This window comes from Plectropomus leopardus, chromosome 10, assembly GCF_026936395.1.
Source record: "Plectropomus leopardus strain MGB_pleo_1.0 chromosome 10, ASM2693639v1, whole genome shotgun sequence".
Taxonomy (NCBI): domain Eukaryota; kingdom Metazoa; phylum Chordata; class Actinopteri; order Perciformes; family Serranidae; genus Plectropomus; species Plectropomus leopardus.
Genome location: NC_142185.1, coordinates 37,998,740 through 38,024,591, shown reverse-complemented (window position 1 = coordinate 38,024,591; position 25,852 = coordinate 37,998,740). Strand labels below are relative to the sequence as shown.

The following is a 25,852-nucleotide window of genomic DNA, read 5'->3' as shown; positions in this document are numbered from 1 at the left end:
TAGAGGTCCTGGTTGTAGGATGAAGGTCAAGGTCCTGTTCGCAGGATGAAGGTAGAGGTCCTGTTCGTAGGATGAAGGTAGAGGTCCTGTTCGTTGGATGAAGGTAGAGGTCCTGTTTGCAGGATGAAGGTCAAGGTCCTGTTCGCAGGATGAAGGTAGAGGTCCTGTTCGTAGGATGAAGGTAGAGGTCCTGTTTGTAGGATGAAGGTAGAAGTCCTGGTCATCGGATGAAGGTAGAGGTCCTGGACGTAGGATGAAGGTAGAGGTCCTGTTCGCAGGATGAAGGTAGAGATCCTGGTTGTAGGATGAAGGTAGAGGTCCTGTTTGTAGGATGAAGGTAGAGGTCCTGGTCGTAGGATGAAGGTAGAGGTCCTGGTCGTAGGATGAAGGTAGAGGTCCTGGTTGTAGGATGAAGGTAGAGGTCCTGTTCACAGGATGAAGGTAGAGGTCCTGTTCATAGGATGAAGGTAGAGGTCCTGGTCATAGGATGAAGGTCAAGGTCCTGTTCGTAGGATGAAGGTAGAGGTCCTGGACGTAGGATGAAGGTAGAGGTCCTGTTTGCAGGATGAAGGTAGAGATCCTGGTTGTAGGATGAAGGTAGAGGTCCTGTTTGCAGGATGAAGGTAGAGGTCCTGGTTGTAGGATGAAGGTAGAGGTCCTGTTCATAGGATGAAGGTAGAGGTCCTGTTCGCAGGATGAAGGTCAAGGTCCTGTTCACAGGATGAAAGTAGAGGTCCTGTTCGCAGGATGAAGGTAGAAGTCCTGGTCGTAGGATGAAGGTAGAGGTCCTGGTTGTTGGATGAAGGTAGAGGTCCTGTTTGTAGGATGAAGGTAGAAGTCCTGGTTGTAGGATGAAGGTAGAGGTCCTGGTTGTAGGATGAAGGTCAAGGTCCTGGTCGTAGGATAAAGGTAGAGGTCCTGGTTGTAGGATGAAGGTCAAGGTCCTGTTCGCAGGATGAAGGTAGAGGTCCTGTTCGTAGGATGAAGGTAGAGGTCCTGTTTGCAGGATGAATGTCAAGGTCCTGTTCGCAGGATGACGGTAGAGGTGCTGTTCGTAGGATGAAGGTAGAGGTCCTGTTTGTAGGATGAAGGTAGAAGTCCTGGTCGTAGGATGAAGGTAGAGGTCCTGTTTGTAGGATGAAGGTAGAAGTCCTGGTCGTAGGATGAAGGTAGAGGTCCTGGTTGTTGGATGAAGGTAGAGGTCCTGTTTGTAGGATGAAGGTAGAGGTCCTGGTCGTAGGATGAAGGTAGAGGTCCTGGTTGTAGGATGAAGGTCAAGGTCCTGTTCGTAGGATGAAGGTAGAGGTCCTGGTCGTAGGATGAAGGTAGAGGTCCTGTTTGTAGGATGAAGGTAGAGGTCCTGGTCGTAGGATGAAGGTAGAGGTCCTGGTCGTAGGATGAAGGTAGAGGTCCTGTTCGTAGGATGAAGGTAGAGGTCCTGGTCGTAGGATGAAGGTATAGGTCCTGTTCACAGGATGAAGGTAGAGGTCCTGTTCGTAGGATGAAGGTAGAGGTCCTGTTTGTAGGATGAAGGTAGAAGTCCTGGTTGTAGGATCAAGGTAGAGGTCCTGGTTGTAAGATGAAGGTCAAGGTCCTGTTTGTAGGATGAAGGTAGAGGTCCTGGTTGTAGGATGAAGGTAGAGGTCCTGTTCACAGGATGAAGATAGAGGTCCTGGTCATAGGATGAAGGTAGAGGTCCTGGTTGTAGGATGAAGGTAGAGGTCCAGTTCACAGGATGAAGGTAGAGGTCCCGTTCACAGGATGAAGGTAGAGGTCCTGGTCGTAGGATGAAGGTAGAGGTCCTGATTTGGTCGTAGGATGAAGGTAGAGGTCCTGATTTTGTCGTAGAACGAAGGTGCTGATTTGACAGGATTGTGAATGTGCTCAGTGTGTTTGTGGACTTCACAGATCAGATTCCTCGGAGGTCAAACGTTAACCTCGTCACCACGAAGAGTCCATCCTCTGTTCTGCTCATAATTTATCACTTCATTCATCCTCTTTTACCAGAGGTGCTCCAGAATTAGCAGAGCTATGCATGTCTGTCATAGGATGAAGGTCAAGGTCCTGTTCATAGGATGAAGGTAGAGGTCCTGGTTGTAGGATGAAGGTCAAGGTCCTGTTCGCAGGATGAAGGTAGAGGTCCTGTTCGTAGGATGAAGGTAGAGGTCCTGTTTGCAGGATGAAGGTAGAGGTCCTGTTCGTAGGATGAAGGTAGAGGTCCTGTTTGCAGGATGAAGGTCAAGGTCCTGTTCGCAGGATGACGGTAGAGGTCCTGTTCGTAGGATGAAGGTAGAGGTCCTGGTTGTAGGATGAAGGTAGAAGTCCTGGTCGTCGGATGAAGGTAGAGGTCCTGGACGTAGGATGAAGGTAGAGGTCCTGTTCGCAGGATGAAGGTAGAGATCCTGGTTGTAGGATGAAGGTCAAGGTCCTGTTTGTAGGATGAAGGTAGAGGTCCTGGTCGTAGGATGAAGGTAGAGGTCCTGGTCGTAGGATGAAGGTAGAGGTCCTGTTCGTAGGATGAAGGTAGAGGTCCTGGTCGTAGGATGAAGGTATAGGTCCTGTTCACAGGATGAAGGTAGAGGTCCTGGTCATAGGATGAAGGTCAAGGTCCTGTTCGTAGGATGAAGGTAGAGGTCCTGGTCATAGGATGAAGGTCGAGTTCCTGTTCGTAGGATGACGGTAGAGGTCCTGTTTGTAGGATGAAGGTAGAAGTCCTGGTCGTAGGATGAAGGTAGAGGTCCTGGTTGTAAGATGAAGGTCAAGGTCCTGTTTGTAGGATGAAGGTAGAGGTCCTGGTCGTAGGATGAAGGTAGAGGTCCTGGTTGTAGGATGAAGGTAGAGGTCCTGTTCACAGGATGAAGGTAGAGGTCCTGGTCATAGGATGAAGGTCAAGGTCCTGTTCATAGGATGAAGGTAGAGGTCCTGGTCATAGGATGAAGGTCGAGTTCCTGTTCGTAGGATGAAGGTAGAGGTCCTGTTTGTAGGATGAAGGTAGAAGTCCTGGTTGTAGGATGAAGGTAGAGGTCCTGGTCGTAGGATGAAGGTAGAGGTCCTGTTCACAGGATGAAGATAGAGGTCCTGGTCATAGGATGAAGGTAGAGGTCCTGGTCGTAGGATGAAGGTAGAGGTCCTGATTTTGTCGTAGAACGAAGGTGTTGATTTGACAGGATTGTGAATGTGCTCAGTGTGTTTGTGGACTTCACAGATCAGATTCCTCGGAGGTCAAACGTTAACCTCGTCACCACGAAGAGTCCATCCTCTGTTCTGCTCATAATTTATCACTTCATTCATCCTCTTTGACCAGAGGCGCTCCAGAATTAGCAGAGCTATGCATGTCTGTCATGTTCAGTCTCTAAAGACCAGACGCCATCTGAATAACAGATCCCTGAGGCCAGGCGCAGTCCCAGTCCTGGACCAGACAAAAGACCCGTCTGTTGGTGGTGTCACCCCGTTCACATGTGGCCGGGGGGGCTCTCAGTAGTACTCCTCTCCATTAGCATATCAGCTTGGATTTGGGGGGATTTTCAGAATCTGTAAACAAAGTTTGCAGCAGGACCGATGTGAGGAGGTAATAAAGCCTCTACTGTACGGCTGACACGGAACAATGTGGAGCTGCGTAAAGGAATGTATGACCCAGCTTCATCCACAAAAGCCTCTTCTTCACAGACAGGAGGTCTTGTCATATTTTTAGACTGCAGTCTGAACTCTGATATGTGAATAAAACTCGTCAGGTTAGTTTTCACATGAATTAAACTCTTAGTATGTTCACATTGCACACTTTTAACTCTCCGCCCCTCCCTCAAAAATTATAGGCACATCTGAAACTGCACCATCATTTAATGGATCACTAGAAGTAGACTAGCACATTATTTATATCCTTTCTGCTTCATTCTGAATTCGTGGCATACAATGTGTTTTTTGTTGTGTATTTTGAATTGTAATTTAGCTGCACGTCTTTGCTGCCAGGAGTGAGAGATGTTGAGGTTTTCCTGCTTAAATCTAGTGACGCCGTGTCAGGTCACACACTGGGAATAAAGTCAGTGACAGACTTCGGGACAACATGTACAGTTTGTTAGGTGGGAACTTGTGACTGTCCAGAGGATCTGGAAGACATAAAAACAAGGACATGAAGATGCATTCATCCTTTTGTCGCACAGCTTTAAAAATCTGCTCCATCTAATGTCATAATGTGTAATTTCAGATAAATCCAATGTCATATGAGTGATCCTGTGACTGCTCCGTTATGGCTGCAGTGTTATTTGCTGCCACTATCAGACGTCATGCTAATTAGTGGTTTTGGTGAAAAGCACGACGCCCCGAGGGAAAATGTTCCAACACAAATGTCTGTTGTTCCCGTGACTTTTGTTGATGTTGTGGCTACTGAATTTAAAGTGCTACAGATGAATGCAGACACAGATATGATCCTTACAAACTGCCGTACAACAGTGAGAAGAAAAGCTCCACGTTTTCTCCGAGATCCTGTCTGTCATAATCAGATTTAAACCAAGAATCAAACTGAATGACGCATCTCTAACCACACAGAAGTCCAAAAGCTAGCTGCTAGCTGTGAGGTCTGTTAATGAGGAAGTCAATAAAACCAAAGGTCACTTATGTAACAGCTCTGTGACGTTCAAATATTCTCCATCGTCAAATAAATTACTTTATTAGTCCTTCAGCCTCCGTCCGGAGCAAACCAGCTCAAATACTCAGAGTTTTATACTCATCATCTCTGCAACTACACAACGGTGCCACCCTCTGTTTAGGGTCAGCACAAAGACTGGAAACACAGGGAACTGTTAGCCTAGCTTAGCACAAAGACTGGAAACACAGGGAACTGTTAGCCTAGCTTAGCACAAAGACTGGAAACACAGGGAACTGTTAGTCTAGCTTAGCACAAAGACTGGAAACACAGGGAACTGTTAGCCTAGCTTAGCTTAAGAATATGTTTAAAACAGATGGAAGTTGCAGTAATTTATTTTGGTCTTTGTCAACAAAGATGAATGTTCATATGCTGCCTTCACACACGCCTCAGAAATATCGTATTTACTGTATTTACAAGTTACAAGCACATGATCGGCCCTCCAAAGTCATAGTTACAAGTGTGAAATTGGGAAATTTCGTTGATAGTCGAGTTGCCGAGTTGTGATATTTGCGTGACGTTTCAGGGCAGCAGAAATATCAGAAAGCATGAAACAGTGTCAACAACTGATGGTAAATAACATATTTGGTTATTCTTGTAGCTCTCATTGACTTTCAGTAGAGTCACATTTGAGTTTGTGCGTCTGTTAGCTGCAGCAAACTGTGAACTCTGCAGCAGCCAGAAAACTAACACTGACAACACGCTGACTTTACAGCACGAGGCGCCAACGCCACGTCACAAATGCACATTGAGGGAAATTTATATATATTATTAATTACGTATTATTATTATTAATTCATGTATTAAATATACATTTTAGACAATGTTAATTGCTGTCCATGTAGAGTCACCTAGATTCAGTATAAATATATATATAAAAAATATAAAATTATATGAAAATCTAAATAAAGTGTAAACAGCTGTCAGCTGTCAGTCTCTTGTTTAAACGCTCTTAGCATTAAAAGTCAGCTCGTCTTCTCTGCAGCTTCATGTTGTTCCACTTTTCCTCCTCAAAGCTCATCAACACAAACAGCCACTTCCCAACTCAGAAACTCCGACCTTCTGACACATAAGTGCAGCGTTCATAACATCAACTCATCAAGTCAAAGGAAAACAAAACAAAAAAAAATATAGACTGAAAAGTTTGTGGCTGAAGTTTTTTATACCTGCCCCCTTTTTAATGACAGTTGCAAGAGTCACTTATTTACCACCATTTTTAAGTTTCATCCAAAACAACAGAAGAAACAAAAAAGAGAAACAATAAAAGCATTTTTTATAATTAGAATTATCAAACCCTGTATTTATATTTTTTTACCAACATATTTTCATACTTTTAATTAGTATTATTAACTTTTAATTAGTTTAATTTGCAGACTGAATGACACAAGTTTAAAAGTAAATGTCCATATATGTCAGAATATTATTTTCATATATACAGAACATAACAGAACAGACAAGAATAGAATAGAATAGAACAGAATATAAAATAATACAAAGAATAGAACATAACAGAATAGAATAGACAAGAGTAGAATAGAAAAGAGTAGAATAGAGAAGAACAGAATAGATGGTTATTGTTGAGCAGGGTGTGAATTGGTTCAGTGTGTGTTCTGCAGCACTTTTCTGTTTGTTTTTGTTGACTGTTGTCATTTCACATGTTGTTGTTTACATACTTTTTCCACACATTAATATGTGTGTTTGGTCTAACTGCGTGCGTGTGTGTGTGTGTGAGTCCTCCTCTGATGTGTAACATACGTGTGATAATGTGTGAGCACCAGTTAACATGTAAACTGCTCATCTATCTGAATCTATGAGCCCCCCCCCTCCCCCGGTCCTCCGTTGGTTAATGGCGGTGTGGTGATGGAGCCTGAGGCGGCTTGCTGACTGGAACAAAATAAAGAGCCGCTGCTCGGGTGGGGGGGTGATGTCGTAGTTGGGGGGGGGATTCCTCGCTGAGCTCTGGACGCATGAAGCTCAACATTGTGCAGCTTCCACAATGGACACACTGTCGGCACGATGCGGCTAATTCAATTAGCTGGGAGACGGTGCATAAATTCCCCCAGAATTCCTCTGATGAGCCAGTGGGGGGCACTGAGCATGCTCAGTAACCTGTTGCACACAATTAGTTGTCAATCAGATGTTTGCTCTTGACCAGAGGACCTGGGCTTCATGCTGCAGATCAGAGGTCACAGAGGGACCACGATAAGTCCGACTGACCGACAAGGTTATCGAGTCGGAGTGAACAGCTGAGCGTAACATTCACACGACGTCTTCAGAGTTTCGTGTGAACAGTTTGTTTCTGAAAACAGAGTCAGCACTCAGCTGCAGAAGTACGTTTGAGTTTATTCACATCGTCCTTAAAAACTAGACACGCACACACACCGACAAATACACACACACCGACAAACACACACACACTGACAAATACACACTGACACATACAGTTTTTTACTGTACAAAAAAGGAGGATTTAGATTTAACCTTGAAAGCAGTTAAAGCAGATAAACTAAAGATTATATACATACATATATACAGTATATATGTATATATATGTGTGTATATATATACATATATATATATATATATATATATATATATATACAGGTTTAGGGTCTGAATGAAGCGGATAAAGTTTTTTATGATATGAAGAATGAGTAAAAATTCTGCATTTAGGTCACATGGCTTTCAGAGCAGCAGGTGTCCATGTGTCCACATACTTTTGGACAAGCAGCATATTTGTTTGAATGTAATGCCTATAGACAAATCATGTATGTGCATATTGTATATGTATGTGACACCCTTCAATGTAACTTTATATAATCGAGATTTGGGTAGAACGTGATGTCTTTAGTAAATCACAAAAATATGTGAAGATATTGGCCAAAAGTATTTGGACATCCTTTAGACCAGCTCTATATTAAAAGTATGGGGTGTAATGTTGAGGTGTCCACATACTTTTGTCCGTGCAGCTGAGTGTGAACGGTGACATGAGGAGGTGTTGGGACACTCTGTGGCATTTTGTAACTTCCTGTCTGAACAAACCTGAGAATCTGCTGAGCCGACGGGAGTTATGACACACTTCCTGTCGTTGAACTGAGGCAAAATGATGATGATGATGAAGGTGCAGTTTGACAGGTGGACTCAATAAAGAGAACCCTTTGTGTGTGTGTGTGTGTGTGTGTGTGTGTGTGTGCGCAGGCAGCAGACAGATGGTTCCAGTCAAACCTTTAATTCAGAGTCTTCAAAGGTTGCTGAGCGGCGCCGGCGAGGAGCGGCAGCGCCATATGTAACAGAGCTGAAGTGCAGATCCCGGATCAGGCCAAAAAGCGCAAACGCTACACACCACCACCACCTGCTGCCGCCATGGCACCATGTTTATACAGCTCCAGTGTGTGTGTGTGTGTGTGTGTGTTTCCTCTTCACAGGACCAACAAACAACAACATGTTTCCTTACAGAGAGGTTAACAACAGCATCAATCAGTCGATTGATTGTCTCGTTACTTCAGCTCGTCCCTCGGCTACCTTGTTGACCAGATGCGCGTGTGGCCATGTGGGTCACCTGTTTTAGCCGTGTGGGTCACGTGTTGTACCTGTGTGGGTCACGTGTTGAAACGGTGTGGGTCACGTGTTGTAGCCGTGTGGGTCACGTGTTATCGTTATGTGGGTCACGTGTCGTAGCTGTGTGGGTCACCTGTTGTAGCCGTTTGGGTCACGTGTTGTAGCTGTGTGGGTCACGCGTTGTAGCAGTGTGGATCACATGTCTACACGCCACCGACGCACGATGCGTTGTGTCCTCAGGTCGTCTGTCCATCTGTGTGTCCGACACGTGAACGCCTCAAGAGTTTGTTCAGATTTGGCTCAAATGTTCGAGTGGACTCAACATTGAACTAAGCAGAATCTGGTGGTCAAAGGTCAGGGGTCGCTGTGACATCATAAAACATGTCATTCACACATTCAGATTTCAGCCAAATGTCTGACAGGATCAGTGTTGAAAATGTGACGTTTCATATCCAAGAGGTCAAAAGTCAAACTGTGACGTCATAATGCCTTCATATCTCAGGGACAGACGTTTGGTCAGAGACTGAGCTGCCTGCAGAGATCTGCTGTGTGTCCAACATGTCTCCGCTGACAACAGATGGTCAGAGACAGTGGACCAGGAGGACCAGCTCCTGCAGGATGCAGGCTTTGAAGGGTTAACAACGCGCTGCATCTGTTTTCACTTTTGTCTGGGTATTTGTCTGTCCACAGGTCTGACAGCAAAGGACAGGGGACATCCTCAGTGTTTTCAGAGCAAGATGTGGGTGGACAGAAACATCACCGACTGTCTCTGTGTCCCTCAGATCAGCTTTCTTTGAAATCTGAAGCCTGATGTCTCTGTATCTCTCAACTGTCTATCCTCAGTGGGGACACCCTCACATCACTCTGGTTTCTGCATAAACACAGAGCGTCTCCTGTATGTCAGATGGAGACAGAAACCTGCTGCTGGGGACAGACAGCTCATCTGGACACTGACAAGAGACCTCAGAGCTGTCTCTGTGGACTCTAACACCTTCTGTCCTCCCCTGTCTCTGTCTCTGTCTCCTGTCCTCTCAGTATCCTGCAGGGATGGACTGATCAGTTCATAACTGTGCATGTTAAACTGTGGACAAGGAGTCCAGTGAGACGCACTGAAAGACTCTAAGACATTTGTTTGGTCCTCAGAGCAACTGACTCCTAACTAACGGTGAACAAACGAACGGTCGTGTGTCTGTGTCCCACCATCACAGCCTCTGTCCTCTTTGACCATTTTTCCTTTGATGGCATCAGGTTGAGCCCAACATACCTGGACTGCCTCCTTCCTCTAATTCTAACCATCCGTCCAGCATGTGTGCTTGTTGACGTCCCGGCGTTGGTTGACATGTGCTGTTGTTGTCTACACATAACCATGTGCAGCGTCATCACAGTAGAAGGATACCTAGAGCATAACATGCAGACTCAGAAGTCCACTGACAAAGAGGCAACATGTGACGAGGTGGGATGAGAATGGGTTGGATGTTTCATTTAATGGAGCAGAGATAATCAAAAATATCTTCTGGATCCAAACTGCAGAACTTTTCACCAATTGTGTGATTGAAGGTTGTCAGCAGGAGGACGCTCACACGCTACAGGAGGACGCTGCAGGAGGACACTCATGTTGCAGGAGGACGCTCACATGCTGCAGGAGGACACTCATGTTGCAGGACACTTATACACTGCAGAGTACGGTCACACACTGCAGGAGGACGCTCATGTTGCAGGAGGACACTTAAAACACTGCAGAGTACGGTCACACACTGCAGGAGGAGGCTAACACGCTGCAGGAGGAGGCTAACACGCTGCAGGAGGAGGCTAACACGCTGCAGGAGGACGGTCACATGCTGCAGGAGGAGGCTAACACGCCGCAGGAGGAGGCTAACACGCCGCAGGAGGAGGCTCACACACTGCAGGAGGAGGCTCACACGCTGCAGGAGGAGGCTAACACGCTGCAGGAGGACGGTCACATGCTGCAGGAGGAGGCTCACACGCTGCAGGAGGAGGCTCACACGCTGCAGGAGGAGGCTAACACGCTGCAGGAGGAGGCTCACACGCTGCAGGAGGAGGCTAACACGCTGCAGGAGGAGGCTCACACGCTGCAGGAGGATTCTCAAACACTGCAGGAGGAGGCTCACACGCTGCAGGAGGAGGCTAACACGCTGGAGGAGGAGGCTAACACGCTGCAGGAGGAGGCTCACACGCTGCAGGAGGACGCTCACACGCTGCAGGAGGAGGCTAACACGCTACAGGAGGAGGCTAACACGCTGCAGGAGGAGGCTAACACGCTGGAGGAGGAGGCTAACACGCTGCAGGAGGAGGCTAACACGCTGCAGGAGGACGCTCACACGCTGCAGGAGGAGGCTAACACGCTGCAGGAGGACGCTCACACGCTGCAGGAGGAGGCTCACACGCTGCAGGAGGAGGCTAACACGCTGCAGGAGGATGCTAATACACTGCAGGAGGACGCTCACACGCTGCAGGAGGAGGCTAACACGCTGCAGGAGGAGGCTAACACGCTGCAGGAGGAGGCTAACACGCTGCAGGAGGATGCTTATACACTGCAGGAGGACGCTCACACGCTGCAGGAGGACGCTCACACGCTGCAGGAGGAGGCTAACACGCTGCAGGAGGACGCTCACACGCTGCAGGAGGAGGCTAACACGCTGCAGGAACACCTGGTCACATGACCTCTGTGACGGGCTGCTGACAGGACTCACTGATTGTCCTGCTGAGGACAAACTGTCTCCAGAAGAACAGGAAGTCTTCAGGGTGCAGCGTGGTCATGTATCTGCTGTTCTGACATGTAGACGTTGTAATCATGTGTGGCAGAACGCTGGCATCCCGTCGCCATGGCGCTCTGAGTGACAGGCTGTCAGGAGGGGGTTATTTTTAACCCTTTGTGGTCTGCTTGATGGCGTGCTGCCTTCAGGAGCACTGATAGAGACTTCCTGTTCTGACAGGCGGCAGGAAGTCACCATGGACCACCGCTCTGTGTGTCAGCACCGCACTTCATGGTACAGCCAGTCACATGACCTCACCTGTGACCTCACACCTGCACCCAGCCAGCCTCCGATTGGACCGTCACTGCAGTAACAGTACAAACCCCACACAGTATTTATACCACATAGTACAAATACCAAATAGTATCAATACCACAGAGTACTAATGCTACCAAGTACAAATACCACCTAGTATTCCAGTATTTGTACTGTCTGTCTGTCTGTACTTGCAGGCTGTAGTAGTGTACTCAAACAGGTGTGTAGTTGAGAAGAACTGTATGGATGAAACTGTGAGTCACAGTGAGAACCGAGCTGAGGGACCTTCCTGCTGTCTGAGGACGAATCCAACAAACCTGGACTGTCTTGCAGGAGTGTGGTGTTCTCTTCCCGTCTGAATGTGATGGGTATTTTCTCCTCCTTACCATGTGCCTCCTTCCTCTGATCCTAACCATGTGTGCTTGTTGATGTTCCGGTGTTAGTTGCTATGTGCTTTTGTTGCCTAAACATAACCATGTGCAGCGTCATCACACTGTGTGCTCATGTTGACAGACGCAGAAGGATACCTAGAGCGTAACATGCAGACGCAGAAGGATACCTAGAGCGTAACATGTAGACGCAGAAGTCCACTGGTTGGGGCGCCTAGTGGCTCAGTGGATAGAATGGCGCCCCATATACAGAGACTGTATCCTATTGGATTCCAGCCTTGACCCTTTGCTGCATGTCGCCCCCTCTCTCTCCCCCTTTCATGCTTAAAAATTGTGCTGTCCATTAAAGGCAATAAAAGTCCCCCCAAAAAATATTTTTAAAAAAAAGTCCACTGACAGAGACTCAGTATGTGAGGATGAGGACGTGTTGGATGTCCCTGAACTCAGAGACGCTGCTGTCTCTTGTAATGTTTGACCTGATGGGGTCTTAATCCCCTAATATCTCCAGATATAACAACCCCCCCTCACCTGCACAGACGGAGCTGTTGGAGGTTCAGACAGATGTGCCCCCCCCCACTGTGAGCCTAATGGGAACTCTTACACTGTGATTAGTGTAATACCCCTTTAACACCCCATAATACTCCCCCCACCAAAACACAGATTAAGGTAATCCACATGTCTCCCTCTCAGATTATCACCCACCTGTGAGTGTGGTCACATGACCTGGTGGTCACACTGGTTCATTAACGTTTGTGATGTCACTGTTTACAGTCTATCAGCCAATCACAAGGCTTCTAAAAAGTGTATATAAAGAATTAAAGACAAACTGTGTGATGTTTTAATCTCGTTAGTATCAAAGGAAATAGTTAATATAAGTCAATTTATTTATTAAATTAATACTAAATACTAAAAGATCAGATCAGAAACTAAAACTAACATGTTGAAATAAAAACTCATGCTCATTTCATCATGTGTGTTAGTCATGTGTAGTTTGTTATGTAGACTGTGTGTGTGTATGTGTGTGTGTGCATGTGTGTGTGTCTGTAAGTGTGTGTGTGTGTGTGTGTCTGTCAGTGTGCGTGTGTGTGTGTGTGTCTGTCAGTGTGTATATGTGTGTGGTTACATGATGAGAGGATGATCGAACTTCTGCAGGTTTCTGACTCGTCAGTTCTCACTTTTACTTCTTCTCTTTTCTCTGCAGACTTTCCTTCTGAGTCTAAAGGTCACCTGACAGGAAACGCCTCACCTGACAGGAACGCCTCACCTGACAGGAAACACCTCACCTGACAGGAAACGCCTCACCTGACCTTTATTTTGAAGTCTCTGCTGTTCCTCTGGACATGACACTGAGGACTTTTTATTTTGACAGCTAATCTGAATTAAGGCAAACTTTATTTTGAAGATTTATTTCGAACAGGAAGACAAAAAAATTCAACTCACTTTATTTTGATAAATTAAACATTAACATTTTCAGAAAGTAACTTTTACAACTTTACAACTTACTTTGAAGGCTATTTTATATATTTTTTTGTGATTATTGTTATTTTATTTAGATTTTTTAATAACATTTTTTCTTTTGATACATTTTTATATTTTTTAATATTTTTGTTGAAAGAGTTTAATATTTTATTATTATTTTAAATGAACATTTTAATCGTGAATTGTATATGTTTTTCTAAATTAATTTGAAAGGATATTTCAATGTTTTATGTATTTATTATTATTTTGTATTCTAAATGTGAATTAAAGGTTTTTCCCTCAATATATTTTTTATATTTTTAAAAAATTACTGACCTATTTTAACATTTTATTAATTTTAAAATAATCTGACCTGAGGTCATGTCACCTGTCAATCATAGACCGGATGTGTGGGCCAGAGATGGGACCATCACAGGTTCTCTTGTCACACCTGTTCATACCAGAGACCCGGATCACTGCAGCTGTGCTCCGTCTGCGCATGCTCAGCAGCTGCTCTGTGATGAGAGACAGAGAGCGCGCGCTGCTGCATCTGCTGCTCTGCACCTGCTCAGGTAACTCACCTGTGGAGCCAATCAGCTGCTCAGGGCCGCAGCTTGTTGACGGTAGGAGCGGCGTGAGGGCCGCGTGCAGGCCAACAAGCGGCGCGAGCAGCAATTTAAACCCAGAAACAAAGATCCGGATCAGAGGAGGTGATGTGCGCGAGAGGAGGAGGGAGGAACCTCCTCAATTATCCCTCCGCGTGAAGAGAGGTGGCGCGTGCTGCCGCCGCTGCTGCTGAAGGGCTCGCGCTTGTTTATGTTGCAGAGAAAAAGACCCGGTGACCGTGACAGGCTGCGCGAGGAGGCGACCAGTCCCGACTTGCTTCCCGGAACCACCCGCCCCTCCCGGCCTCCGCTCCACCGCAGCTCCGGGACCCAACGGGATCCACCGGGACCCACCGGGACTCACCGGGACCCACCGGGACCCACCGGGACTCACCGGGACCGGATCAAGGAGGAGGCGCTGCAGCAGCACTTTTGCTCCTCGCTGCGCTTGCTGAGCGGGAAGATCACGGAGGCTCTCCGGTGGAGGCGCTCCGGTACGGCTCCTCTCCTTCTTCTCTTTTCTTTCAGCAGCCAATCAAAGCGCGCGGCTCACCTGCACGCAGGTGAGAGCAGACAGGTGCGCGCAGCTACTGCCGCGGCTCAGGTGTCGGATGGAGGAGGAGGTGAAGAGGACAGCGGGAGGAGCGGCAGCAGCAGGCCGGGCTGGAGGAGCTGATTCCCGGCTGCTGCTGCCGCTCCGCTCCGCTTCGACCACACACACACACACACACACACACACACACACACACACACACACACACACACACACACACACACACACACACACACACACACACACACACACACACACACACACACACACGGAAATTCAACGGAAATTCTATCTTTAAAAAATTTGATAGAATTTTAAATTTTCATCAAATCAAACTTCACGACATCAAGATGGTTATTATTTTACACATATTTTATGTATATTTCATAAAATATTTTATAGATATTTATAAATATTTCATAACATATTTATAAATATCACAGAATCTGTTTCATAAAGAAATATAAGTGCGTGTTGCAGATTACACAACTGTAGGCCTGAATCTGTCTCTCCTTATATAACACACACACACACACACACACACACACACACACACACATTTATTCATATGAGGTGTATTGTAGTGTCAGGATTAATTTGTGATCGATCAGAAACTTCGGGACATTTTAAACAAAGTCAACAAGTTTATTATTTTTTATGTATTTATTTATTTATTGCTGTTGTTGTGGTGGTGGTGGTGGTGGTGTGTGTGTGTGTGTGTGTGTGTGTGTGTGTGTGTGTGTGTGTGTGTGTGTGTCCGCCCTCCTGTCTGTCTCGCGCTCTCATCACAAATCGGTCGGAGGGCTCGCGGGGCGGCGAGTCGCTCGGTGCGCGCGCTCCAATAAACAAACTAAAGTTAAAACAAAGTTTGTCCCGGAGTTCCGGTCCCAGTGTCGGTGTCGGTGGATTTACTGTGTGTGTGTGTGTGTGTGTGTGTGTGTGTGTGTGTGCGCTGGTCGCAGGGCGCGCGGCCGGCCGGGAGGAGCAGCGCGCAGAGCCGGATCTGATCTGGGAGTCCACGCGGAGCGGAGCGGCTCCTCCATGAAGCAGGAGATCATGGCGGAGGGTCCTCGCTGCAAGAGGCGCAAACAGGCCAACCCCCGCAGGAAGACCGGTAAGACACGCGCACACCGTCCCGCAACAAGTCCCGCACCCTCCGTCTGTCCCCGGGACCCCCCCCCCCTCTCACACACACACACACACACACACACACACACACACACACACACACGCTTTCTCTCTCGCTCTCTCTCTCTCTCTCTCTCTCACACACACACACACACACACACACACACACTCATAGAGGACTTTAACGGGAGTTTAACGGGACTTTCTGAGGGGCTCCGGGGCCCGGTGAGGAGTCTCCGGGGCCCGGGATGTGATGAAGCAGGGCACGGACCCTCCGGGACCCGGGGGAAACCGACGGGACCTGGCGGGTGCAGGTCTGAGACTCGGAGCAGGAAAACCGTTATTTTGTCCGCGAGCTGCAGCTCCGCGTGCGGACCTGTGGCTCCGCGAGGCACCGACCCGCGCGCAGCTTCCAGCAGAAAAATAACAACAACGACGACAACAACAACAACAACAACAACAAGACAATAACGGTCTCATCAGCTTTAATATTTCACAGCTGATGTTCATTCACTTTGTGACGCTTTTTTCACTTTGTGTCGGAGCGCGTGCGCTGATTGACTGCAGCAAGCGGCCGCGTGCCTCCACAACAAACAGTCCGCCGACAACAAAAAAACATTTCATTTTTAAAAACATCAGATTTCACCCCAAAACACCGCAGTTATTTCTCTTTTTATTTATAATATCTGCGTCATATTTATAATATTTAACATGTCATCCCAGTCTTTTTTATTTCCATGTTTATCTGAAGAGGACAAAAAACAAAACAAAACAAAACAAAACTATAAAACCAGAAATGTGTTTATTGTCGTCTAAATTCACATTTTGATGTTTCATTGAATCTTTCTGCTGGATTTTAAAAAAGCTGCCGTCTCTGTTCATTGGATGGTTTTATTTATTTGGAGGTTTTTACGATTTGAAGGGTTTTTTTTAAGATTTAAGTTTGTTTTTTTTATAATTTGAAGTTTTTTAATGATTTGGTCGTTTTTAAGGATTTGAAGGTTTTTAATAATTTGAGCTCTTTCTGAGGTTTAATTGTGACAAACAGTGAAAAGCAGTTATTAAAAGGAAGAATCCGTCATTTCAGTCCAAACAAAAGGACAGAGGCGTCGGAGGCTGAGCTCGTGTTTTATGATAAAAATCGTATTTCTGTGAAAACATCGAGCCGCTGAGACGCTCGACACACACGAACCCGATCAGACGCTAAAACTGTCAAAATAAAATGCTGAAGTCACAAAGTTCAGTGACGGTGTTTGTGGTCAGGCTGTGTCTCGTCCTCTCCGTCGGGGTCCCGGAGGGCCGCTGGGGGGGGCAGATTAGGGCGGTGAAACGGGATCCCGGTCCGTCACCTCCAGCTGCGAGGCTGCAGCTGTTTGCGGGTTTAAACGCGGCGTTTTGTGGCCGAGCCTCGGCTGGTGATGTGACATGTTTGTATCAGGTCCTGATCACGGCTCAGAGTGCTGAAAGGCCGCCTGCAGATTCTGAGTGTTGCAAAATAGGAGTCAGTCAGGGAGGAGGCCGTCTTCTTGGACACTGTGGACAGTTTGTCTTCAGATCGGTGAGACGTTTAATGTGAGTGCGGGACAGCTTGCTGTTTGTTTCCTGTTCTTTTGTCACTGAAGGACTCGAGGGACCGGAGGACATGTTACAGAGCGAGTCGCTCATCTTTTCTGAGACCTGAAGCTGTGTGTGAGCGGAGGAGGAGGTGCAGCAGTAGGGGGTGCAGGGGGAGGAGGTGCAGCAGCAGGGGGTGCTGCAGGAGGAGGTGCAGCAGCAGGGGGTGCTGCAGGAGGAGGTGCAGCAGTAGGAGGTGCTGCAGGAGGAGGTGAAGCAGCAGGGGGTGCAAGAGGAGGAGGTGAAGCAGGATGAGGTGCAGCAGCAGCAGGAGGAGGAGGAGGAGGTGCAGCAGTAGGAGGTGCAGCAGCAGGGGGTGCAGGAGGAGGAGGTGCAGCAGCAGGGGGTGCAGGAGGAGGAGGTGCAGCAGCAGTCGGAGCAGGGGGAGGTGACGGTGTCAGGCTGCCTGCTGTACCATTGATGCCACATGTCTCACAGGCGTGTCATTGTCCACTGAGAGACGCTCTGTTTACTGTCTCCTGTTTACAACCTGCTGTCCCCACAGCCCAACAACATTTCTGCAACATTCAAAGAACACATAGAGAACACACAGAGAACAGAGAACACATAGAGAGAACACAGAGAACACACAAAGAACATAAAGAACACACTGAGAACACAGAGGACACAGAGGACACACAGAGAACATGTAGAAAACTCAGAGAAGACAGAGAGAACAAAGAGAACTAGTAGAGAACTCAGAGAACACACAGAGAACACATAGAGAATACACATAGAACACACAGAGAACACAGAGAACACAAAGAGAATGCAGAGAGAACAGAGAACACACATAGAGAACACAGAACACAGAGAACACAGAGAGAGCACATAGGGAACACACAGAGAACGTAGAGAACAGAGAACACACATAGAGAACACACAGAGAACACAGAGAGAACACACAGAACAGAGAACACAGAGAGAGCACATAGAGAACACAGAGAACATGTAGAAAATACATAAGCACACAGAGAACATAGAGAACACAGAGAGAACACAGAGAACACACAAAGAACACACAGAGAAAACATCTAGAGAACACAAAGAGAGAACACAGAGAGAACACATAGAGAACACGTATAGAACACATACAGAAAATAGAGAGAACACAGAGAACACACAGAGAGCACACAGAACACACAGAGAACACATAGAGAACACACAGAAGACACAGAACACACAGAGAGAACACATAGACGGCACAGAGGGAACACATAGAGAACACAGAGAGAACACACAGAAGACACAGAGAACAGAAGGAGAACACACAGAGAACACAGAGAACACACAGAGAACACAGAGAGAACACATAGAGAGAACACACAGAACACAGAGAGAACACACAGAAGACAGAGAACAGAAGGAGAACACACAGAGAACACACAGAGAGAACACACAGAGAGAACACATAGACGGCACAGAGGGAACACACAGAGAACACACAGAGAACACACAGAGAACACAGAGAGAACACAGAGAGAACACACAGAGAACACAGAGAGAACACACAGAGAACACATAGACGGCACAGAGGGAACACATAGAGAACACAGAGAGAACACACAGAGAACACAGAGAGAACACACAGAGAACACACAGAAGACACAGAGAACAGAAGGAGAACACACAGAGAACACAGAGAGAACACACAGAGAGAACACACAGAGAACACAGAGAGAGAACACATAGAGAGAACACACAGAGAGAACACACAGAGAACACAGAGAGAACACACAGAGAACACAGAGGGAACACATAGACGGCACAGAGGGAACACACAGAGAACACAGAGAGAACACACAGAGAACACATAGAGAGAACACACAGAGAGAACACACAGAGAACACAGAGGGAACACATAGACGGCACAGAGGGAACACACAGAGAACACACAGAGAACACAGAGAACACACAGAGAGAACACACAGAGAACACAGAGAGAACACACAGAGAACACAGAGAGAACACATAGACGGCACAGAGGGAACACACAGAGAACACAGAGGGAACACACAGAGAACACACAGAGAACACACAGAGAACACAGAGAGAACACATAGACGGCACAGAGGGAACACACAGAGAACACAGAGAGAACAACACACAGAGAACACAGAGAGAACACAGAGAGCACAGAGAGAACACACAGAGAACACAGAGAGAACACACAGAGAACACACAGAGAACACAGAGAGAACACACAGAGAACACAGAGAGAACACATAGACGGCACAGAGAGAACACACAGAGAACACAGAGAGAACACACAGAGAACACACAGAGAACACACAGAGAACACACCACAGCTTGCTGAACGTTCAAAACACAGGTCCTACAGGTTACAATAATGTTTGACTGAAAACATTCAAACTAACATCTAGAGAACGTTTTAAGAATGTTTAATGTGAAGTTAAACGCTGAGGACTCGACTCAAGCCGTCAGAGGACACAAGTGTTGTCGGGTCACTCAGAGCGAGTGTCTCTGACCTGAATGTCACCAAAATGATTTGACATGCTACCAGCCCCTCCCCCCTCATAAATAACTAACAGTCCCTAACGTCTCAGAAACACGGTGATCTCAGATCACAGGCGCGCTCTGTGATTTTCACAGTACTGATGTCCGTAATAATAATAATAATAATAATAATAATAATAATAATAATAATAATAATAATAATAATAATAATAATAATAATAATAATAATAATGTTAAGAATAACAGTAACATCAGTAACAGATAGTGCATGAAATATAATAATATGTGGTAATTATACGCTCATTGTTATTATAATTGATGAATCAGATTAAGTTTGGATTATATTTGATTATGTTTGGATGTAGATTTGAGGTTTCTGTCCTCACTTCCTGTCCCTCAGGAGGTGATGTCATCAGCGTCCCACCTGTCCTCACGGTGCAGGTGTGAAAAGATAAAGTACTGACCTTGGTGTTGTTCTGCGTCCTGCCTGGTGGTGGGGGCCCCTGGGGGCCCCTCAGTGGCGTCCCATCCCTCAGCTTTGTGTCTCCGGTCAAGAATCAGGTTGAAAAAGCAGCATGTGATATGAATTCCTAATTTCTCACCCGGAGCTGTTTTATTGTCAAGAAAAGATTATCTTTATTCACCCCCACCCCCCCGCTGCAGGATTTAGGCAGATTTACTCCCTCATCACCTCAGCAGGAGGAGGAGGAGCCGGGGCCCCACTCCCAAAGAGGGGCCCTTTGTTCACACATTATATCAACAACAGGAAGTCTGCTCAACACGCTACCCCGCCAAAATAAAACACATACACACCCAGCACAGTGACATCACAGTGACACGACGGCATCAGCTGTGTTTGTTTGATCCGTTTTATCGTTTGTAGATTTTTACCTCAGATGATTTCTGGAACCGTCCCTAAAAAGAAGAAGAAGGATAATAAGGGACGACACTTTATTTCATCTTTTTTTTCTGATACGTTTTCATGTTTTCTCGTCCGGAGGTTTCAGGACGTTTGTGTTCAGAGTTTTCTGGATTTCGGGTGTTTTTATTCTTGAGGTTTCAGGACGTTTGTGCTCAGAGTTTTCTGGATTTCGGGTGTTCTCTGTGCTGTTTTTATTCTGCAGTGGACTCTGGTAGTTTTTCGTATCTCCTGATGAATTTTATGGTTGTTGTCATGTTGAGATTTTCTGGTGTTTGTGATTTTCTCCATTTTCAGACAATTTTCTGGAAAAGTAAAAAAAAAACAACGTTTTACACCATAACACAGTGGTAATGAGTATCTGCAGTATTACTGACTCAGTACTGTAAGTACTATCAGTATTGTTACTTACTTAGTACTATCAGTAGTATCAGCAGTATCAGTATTATTACTTACTCACTAGTATCAGTATTATCAGTAGTATCTGTATTATAAGTACTATGTGTTATCAGTAGAATCATTAGTATCTGTATTATCAGTACTATCAGTATAATCCGTATTATCAGTAGAATCATTAGTATCTGTAATATCAGTAATATCTGTAGTATCAGTATTATCAGTAGTTTAAGTAGTATTAGTAGTATGAGTATTATCAGTAACAGTATCATCAGTAGTATAAGTAGTATTATCTCGGACTCAGTAGTGTCTGTAGTATTAGTAGTATGGTAGTATGAGTAGTATTAGTAGTATTTTGTAGCAGTGTGTGTGTGTGTGTGTGAGTGTGTGCAGCAGGTGGAGCTTCACAGATTGATGGTTGTGTTTCTGTCTGACTTGTTGACTCGGGGCTGATGGGGGTGGGGGTCTGCAGTCATCGTCTTGTTTTCGTGACACAAAGCTCGTCAGTGTGCCGCCAACAACAAAAACTCCTCAGACGTCTCCTACGCCTCCCAGCATGCATCTGTGCATTGGAATGGTGTCGGTGGAAAAACTCTAATCCTCAGAAGAAAAACCCTCTCATGCTTTCACCTCTCTGTCACTCGTTCACTGATTCACTCGTTCACTGATTCACTCTGTCACAGTTTGACGGTTTGAAGGTGACCCCCCCCCGCCCCATGTGCACATTTTCTTCATGACTGACATTTTGACGCCGTGAGCTGAAACAGACGATTCACTGATTCACTGATTCACAAGGTCAGAGCGGGGACAAGTGCTCACTGAGAACGACACTGTCAATAAATGTTTCATTTTCACTTTGCTCAAACTTGAATAAACATTACAATCAAAGCTTCAGTAACAGTGTAATACAGATGTTAATAAATATTTCAGTAAACGCTGTAATGACACTGAGCACCAGCTGAGACACCTCAACTGATTAAACCAGGAGAAGAATATTTATGAAATACAAATAGTAATAATAAAAAATAGTTTAACCAGAACAACAGATCAAACAGTTTCCAGATAATAAATGCTTCAACTTTTTGAACTTCTAAAGTTTGTAGTTTTAGGTGAATGGAGGCAGAGATGTGATATAAATACAACAATCAATCAATAATTTACCGAAAAAAACCCCGTTTTGATCTCATTTTACAAAATCACTTTAAAATTTAACACATTTCATTTTATTTGAAACTTTTTGAATTTATTGTTGTGTTTTTGTCATAATTTTACCTTTGTTACAACAACACTTTTCTGAACCGACGTGTTTTACATTTTCATTATTTGGCCTTTTTTCCTCTTTTGTTTTGAAGCCAGTAAACTGTATTTAAACATCAGACCGAGCTCACAGAATACAAGCTTTTATTTTGACAGCATATGCTGTGCACTAGTTTGGGTTTGATTATTATGGGATGTTTGCCTGCCAAGAGCAGGTGATCAGGTGTGACTGAGGTCACCACAGAGACACAAACCTGTGACCCTGCTGCTCGCTGGCCTCGCCCTCACAGGGATGCTTCGTTTGATTGGCCGAGCTCCTGCGGCAAGGTCACACACATGTGGAACAATCAATAACGGATGGCTGGAGGACGGTGTCATGACATCTGTGTCCAGACCGCCGGCGCACGCCTCAGTGACTCCACGCCCCGACAAACCCCCACCTCTGCCCACAGGCCCCGCCCACCTCTGCCCACAGGCCCCGCCCACCTCTGCCCACAGGCCCTGCCCGCCTCTGCCCACATGCCCCCCCCAGCTAGCTTGATCAATCACATTATCAGCTGTTGCTTCAGTCACTGCTGTCAGTGAACAGTGAACCTCTCATTGTGAGCAGGTACAGGTGTGTCATCACAGCAGCACTGAACAGGTACAGGTGTGTCACAGCAGCAGTGAGCAGGTACAGGTGTGTCACAGCAGCAGTGAACAGGTACAGGTGTGTCACAGCAGCAGTGAGCAGGTACAGGTGTGTCACAGCAGCACTGAACAGGTACAGGTGTGTCACAGCAGCAGTGAGCAGGTACAGGTGTGTCACAGCAGCAGTGAGCAGGTACAGGTGTGTCACAGCAGCAGTGAGCAGGTACAGGTGTGTCACAGCAGCAGTGAACAGGTACAGGTGTGTCACAGCAACAGTGAGCAGGTACAGGTGTGTCACAGCAACAGTGAGCAGGTACAGGTGTGTCACAGCAGCAGTGAGCAGGTACAGGTGTGTCACAGCAGCAGCAGTGAGCAGGTACAGGTGTGTCACAGCAGCAGTGAGCAGGTACAGGTGTGTCACAGCAGCAGCAGTGAGCAGGTACAGGTGTGTCACAGCAGCAGCAGTGAGCAGGTACAGGTGTGTCACAGCAGCAGCAGTGAGCAGGTACAGGTGTGTCACAGCAGCAGTGAGCAGGTACAGGTGTGTCACAGCAGCAGTGAGCAGGTACAGGTGTGTCACAGCAACAGTGAGCAGGTACAGGTGTGTCACAGCAGCAGTGAGCAGGTACAGGTGTGTCACAGCAACAGTGAGCAGGTACAGGTGTGTCACAGCAGCAGTGAGCAGGTACAGGTGTGTCACAGCAGCAGCAGTGAGCAGGTACAGGTGTCTCACAGCAGCAGCAGTGAGCAGGTACAGGTGTGTCACAGCAACAGTGAGCAGGTACAGGTGTGTCACAGCAGCAGCAGTGAGCAGGTACAGGTGTGTCACAGCAGCAGCAGTGAGCAGGTACAGGTGTGTCACAGCAGCAGTGAGCAGGTAAAGGGGAGGGACTTGTGTTTTTTAAATGGCTGCATTTGTTTTTAATTTACTGCCGATTCTTCAAGAAAACTTTCCCTCCCAATCAGCGGGTTTCAGTGTCTTGACTCTGTTCTTCTTCTGTGGTGGGATAACGTCTCTCCTGTCTGTCAGGGTTTGGAGGACGTGTCTGTCCTCTCAGGCCGGATCAGATCAGCAGAGTTTTAGGACGCCACTTCCTGGTCACTGATCTACCTGTTAAAGTAATAAGGCTATGGAGCTTGCTCAGTGTGACCTGGCTGCCTGGGGGGAAGTGATCTCTGAGTGATCTGAGCTCACACTGCAGAGCAAGCGGCTGCACACAGAGACCCTCCACACCTCAGTCTGACATCAACATTTAACATTAAGTGATAAAAAAACCTCAGTCTGACATCAACATTTAACATTTAGTGATAAAAAAAACCTCAGTCTGACATCAACATTTGACATTTAGTGATAAAAAAAAACCTCAGTCTGACATCAACATTTAACATTTAGTGATAAAAAAACCTCAGTCTGACATCAACATCTAACATTTAGTGATAAAAAAACTCAGTCTGACATCAACATTTAACATTTATTGATAAAAAAAACCTCTGTCTGACATCAACATTTAACATTTAGTGATAAAAAAAAACCTCAGTCTGACATCAACATTTAACATTTAGTGATAAAAAAACCTCAGTCTGACATCAACATTTAACATTTAGTGATAAAAAAACCTCTGTCTGACATCAACATTTAACATTTATTGATAAAAAAAACCTCTGTCTGACATCAACGTTTAACATTTAGTGATAAAAAAAACCTCAGTCTGACAACATTTAACATTTAGTGATAAAAAACCTTAGTCTGACATCAACATTTAACATTAAGTGATAAAAAAAACCTCTGTCTGACATCAACATTTAACATTTAGTGATAAAAACCTCAGTCGGACATCAACATTTAACATTTAGTGATTAAAAAAAAACCTCAGTCTGACATCAACATTTAACATTAAGTGATAAAAAACTGTCTGACATCATCATTTAACATTTACTGATAAAAAAACCTCAGTCTGACATCAACATTTAACATTTAGTGATAAAAAAAAACCTCAGTCTGACATCAACATTTAACATTTAGTGATAAAAAAAACCTCAGTCTGACATCAACATTTAACATTTAGTGATAAAAAAAACCTCAGTCTGACATCAACATTTAACATTTATTGATAAAAAAAACCTCTGTCTGACAACATTTAACATTTAGTGATAAAAAACCTCAGTCTGACATCAACATTTAACATTAAGTGATAAAAAAACCTCTGTCTGACATCAACATTTAACATTTATTGATAAAAAAAACCTCTGTCTGACATCAACATTTAACATTTAGTGATAAATAAAACCTCAGTCTGACAACATTTAACATTTAGTGATAAAAAACCTTAGTCTGACATCAACATTTAACATTAAGTGATAAAAAAACCTCTGTCTGACATCAAAATTTAACATTTATTGATAAAAAAAACCTCAGTCTGACATCAACATTTAACATTTAGTGATAAAAAAAACCTCTGTCTGACATCAACATTTAACATTTAGTGATAAAAAACATTAGTCTGACATCAACATTTAACATTAAGTGATAAAAAAAACCTTAGTCTGACATCAACATTTAACATTTAGTGATAAAAAAACCTCAGTCTGACATCAACATTTAACATTTATTGATAAAAAAAAACCTCAGTCTGACATCAACATTTAACATTTAGTGATAAAAACCTCAGTCTGACATCAACATTTAACATTTATTGATAAAAAAAACCCTCAGTCTGACATCAACATTTAACATTTAGTGATAAAAAAACCCTGAGTCTGACATCAACATTTAACATTTAGTGATAAAAAACCTAAGTCTGACATCAACATTTAACATTTAGTGGAAAAAAAAAACTCAGTCTGGCATCAACATTTAACATTTAGTGATACAAAACCTCAGTCTGACATCAACATTTAACATTTAGATAACCTGTAAAATTTAGATAAGTTTTTTTTTTTTTTTTAAATATAAGGGAAATAAGAACATCATGAAATATATATTTTTTAAAAATTATAAAATAAAATATCAAAACAGAAGTTAGTAAATAAAATTACAGTTTTTGAAAATATAATCATTTTGAAACTTTATTTGCACATTTGTTTTTATTTTTTGCTGGTAGTTGATGAGTAGTTCTTCAGAAGACATGCTGGTAGTTGATGTGTAGTTCTTCAGAAGACATGCTGATAGTGTCTTTTGTGGTAAATAAATTAATAAATT

The 25,852-nt window shown here is 45.0% G+C and overlaps 2 protein-coding genes across 4 annotated transcripts in view; both read left to right on the top strand.

Annotated features, from left to right (window-relative positions):
• The first annotated feature begins 10,034 nt into the window (after nucleotides 1-10,034).
• LOC148188615 (uncharacterized) lies at nucleotides 10,035-10,878 on the top strand. The gene has a single exon (XM_088082719.1). The coding sequence runs from the start codon at nucleotides 10,159-10,161 to the stop codon at nucleotides 10,876-10,878; it is 720 nt and encodes a 239-aa protein (XP_087938845.1). The 5' UTR covers nucleotides 10,035-10,158.
• A 2,723-nt stretch (nucleotides 10,879-13,601) lies between these two features.
• Nucleotides 13,602-25,852, top strand: part of zeb2a (zinc finger E-box binding homeobox 2a) — a 60,185-nt gene continuing 47,934 nt past the window's right edge. Inside the window, exons 1-2 of one of the 3 annotated variants that reach the window (XM_088083836.1) lie at nucleotides 13,602-14,172; nucleotides 15,194-15,345. In XM_088083836.1, coding sequence (XP_087939962.1) covers nucleotides 15,273-15,345 — 73 coding nt within the window. In that variant the 5' untranslated portion in view covers nucleotides 13,602-14,172; nucleotides 15,194-15,272. The remainder of the gene's footprint in view (nucleotides 14,173-15,193; nucleotides 15,346-25,852) is intronic. The other 2 variants (XM_088083835.1, XM_088083834.1) reach the window with 2 other exon arrangements.

Coding starts and splice junctions, on each gene's coding strand:
- LOC148188615 (XM_088082719.1), top strand. CDS start 10,159: ATGCTGCAGGAGGAGGCTCACACGCTGCAGGAGGAGGCTCACACGCTG.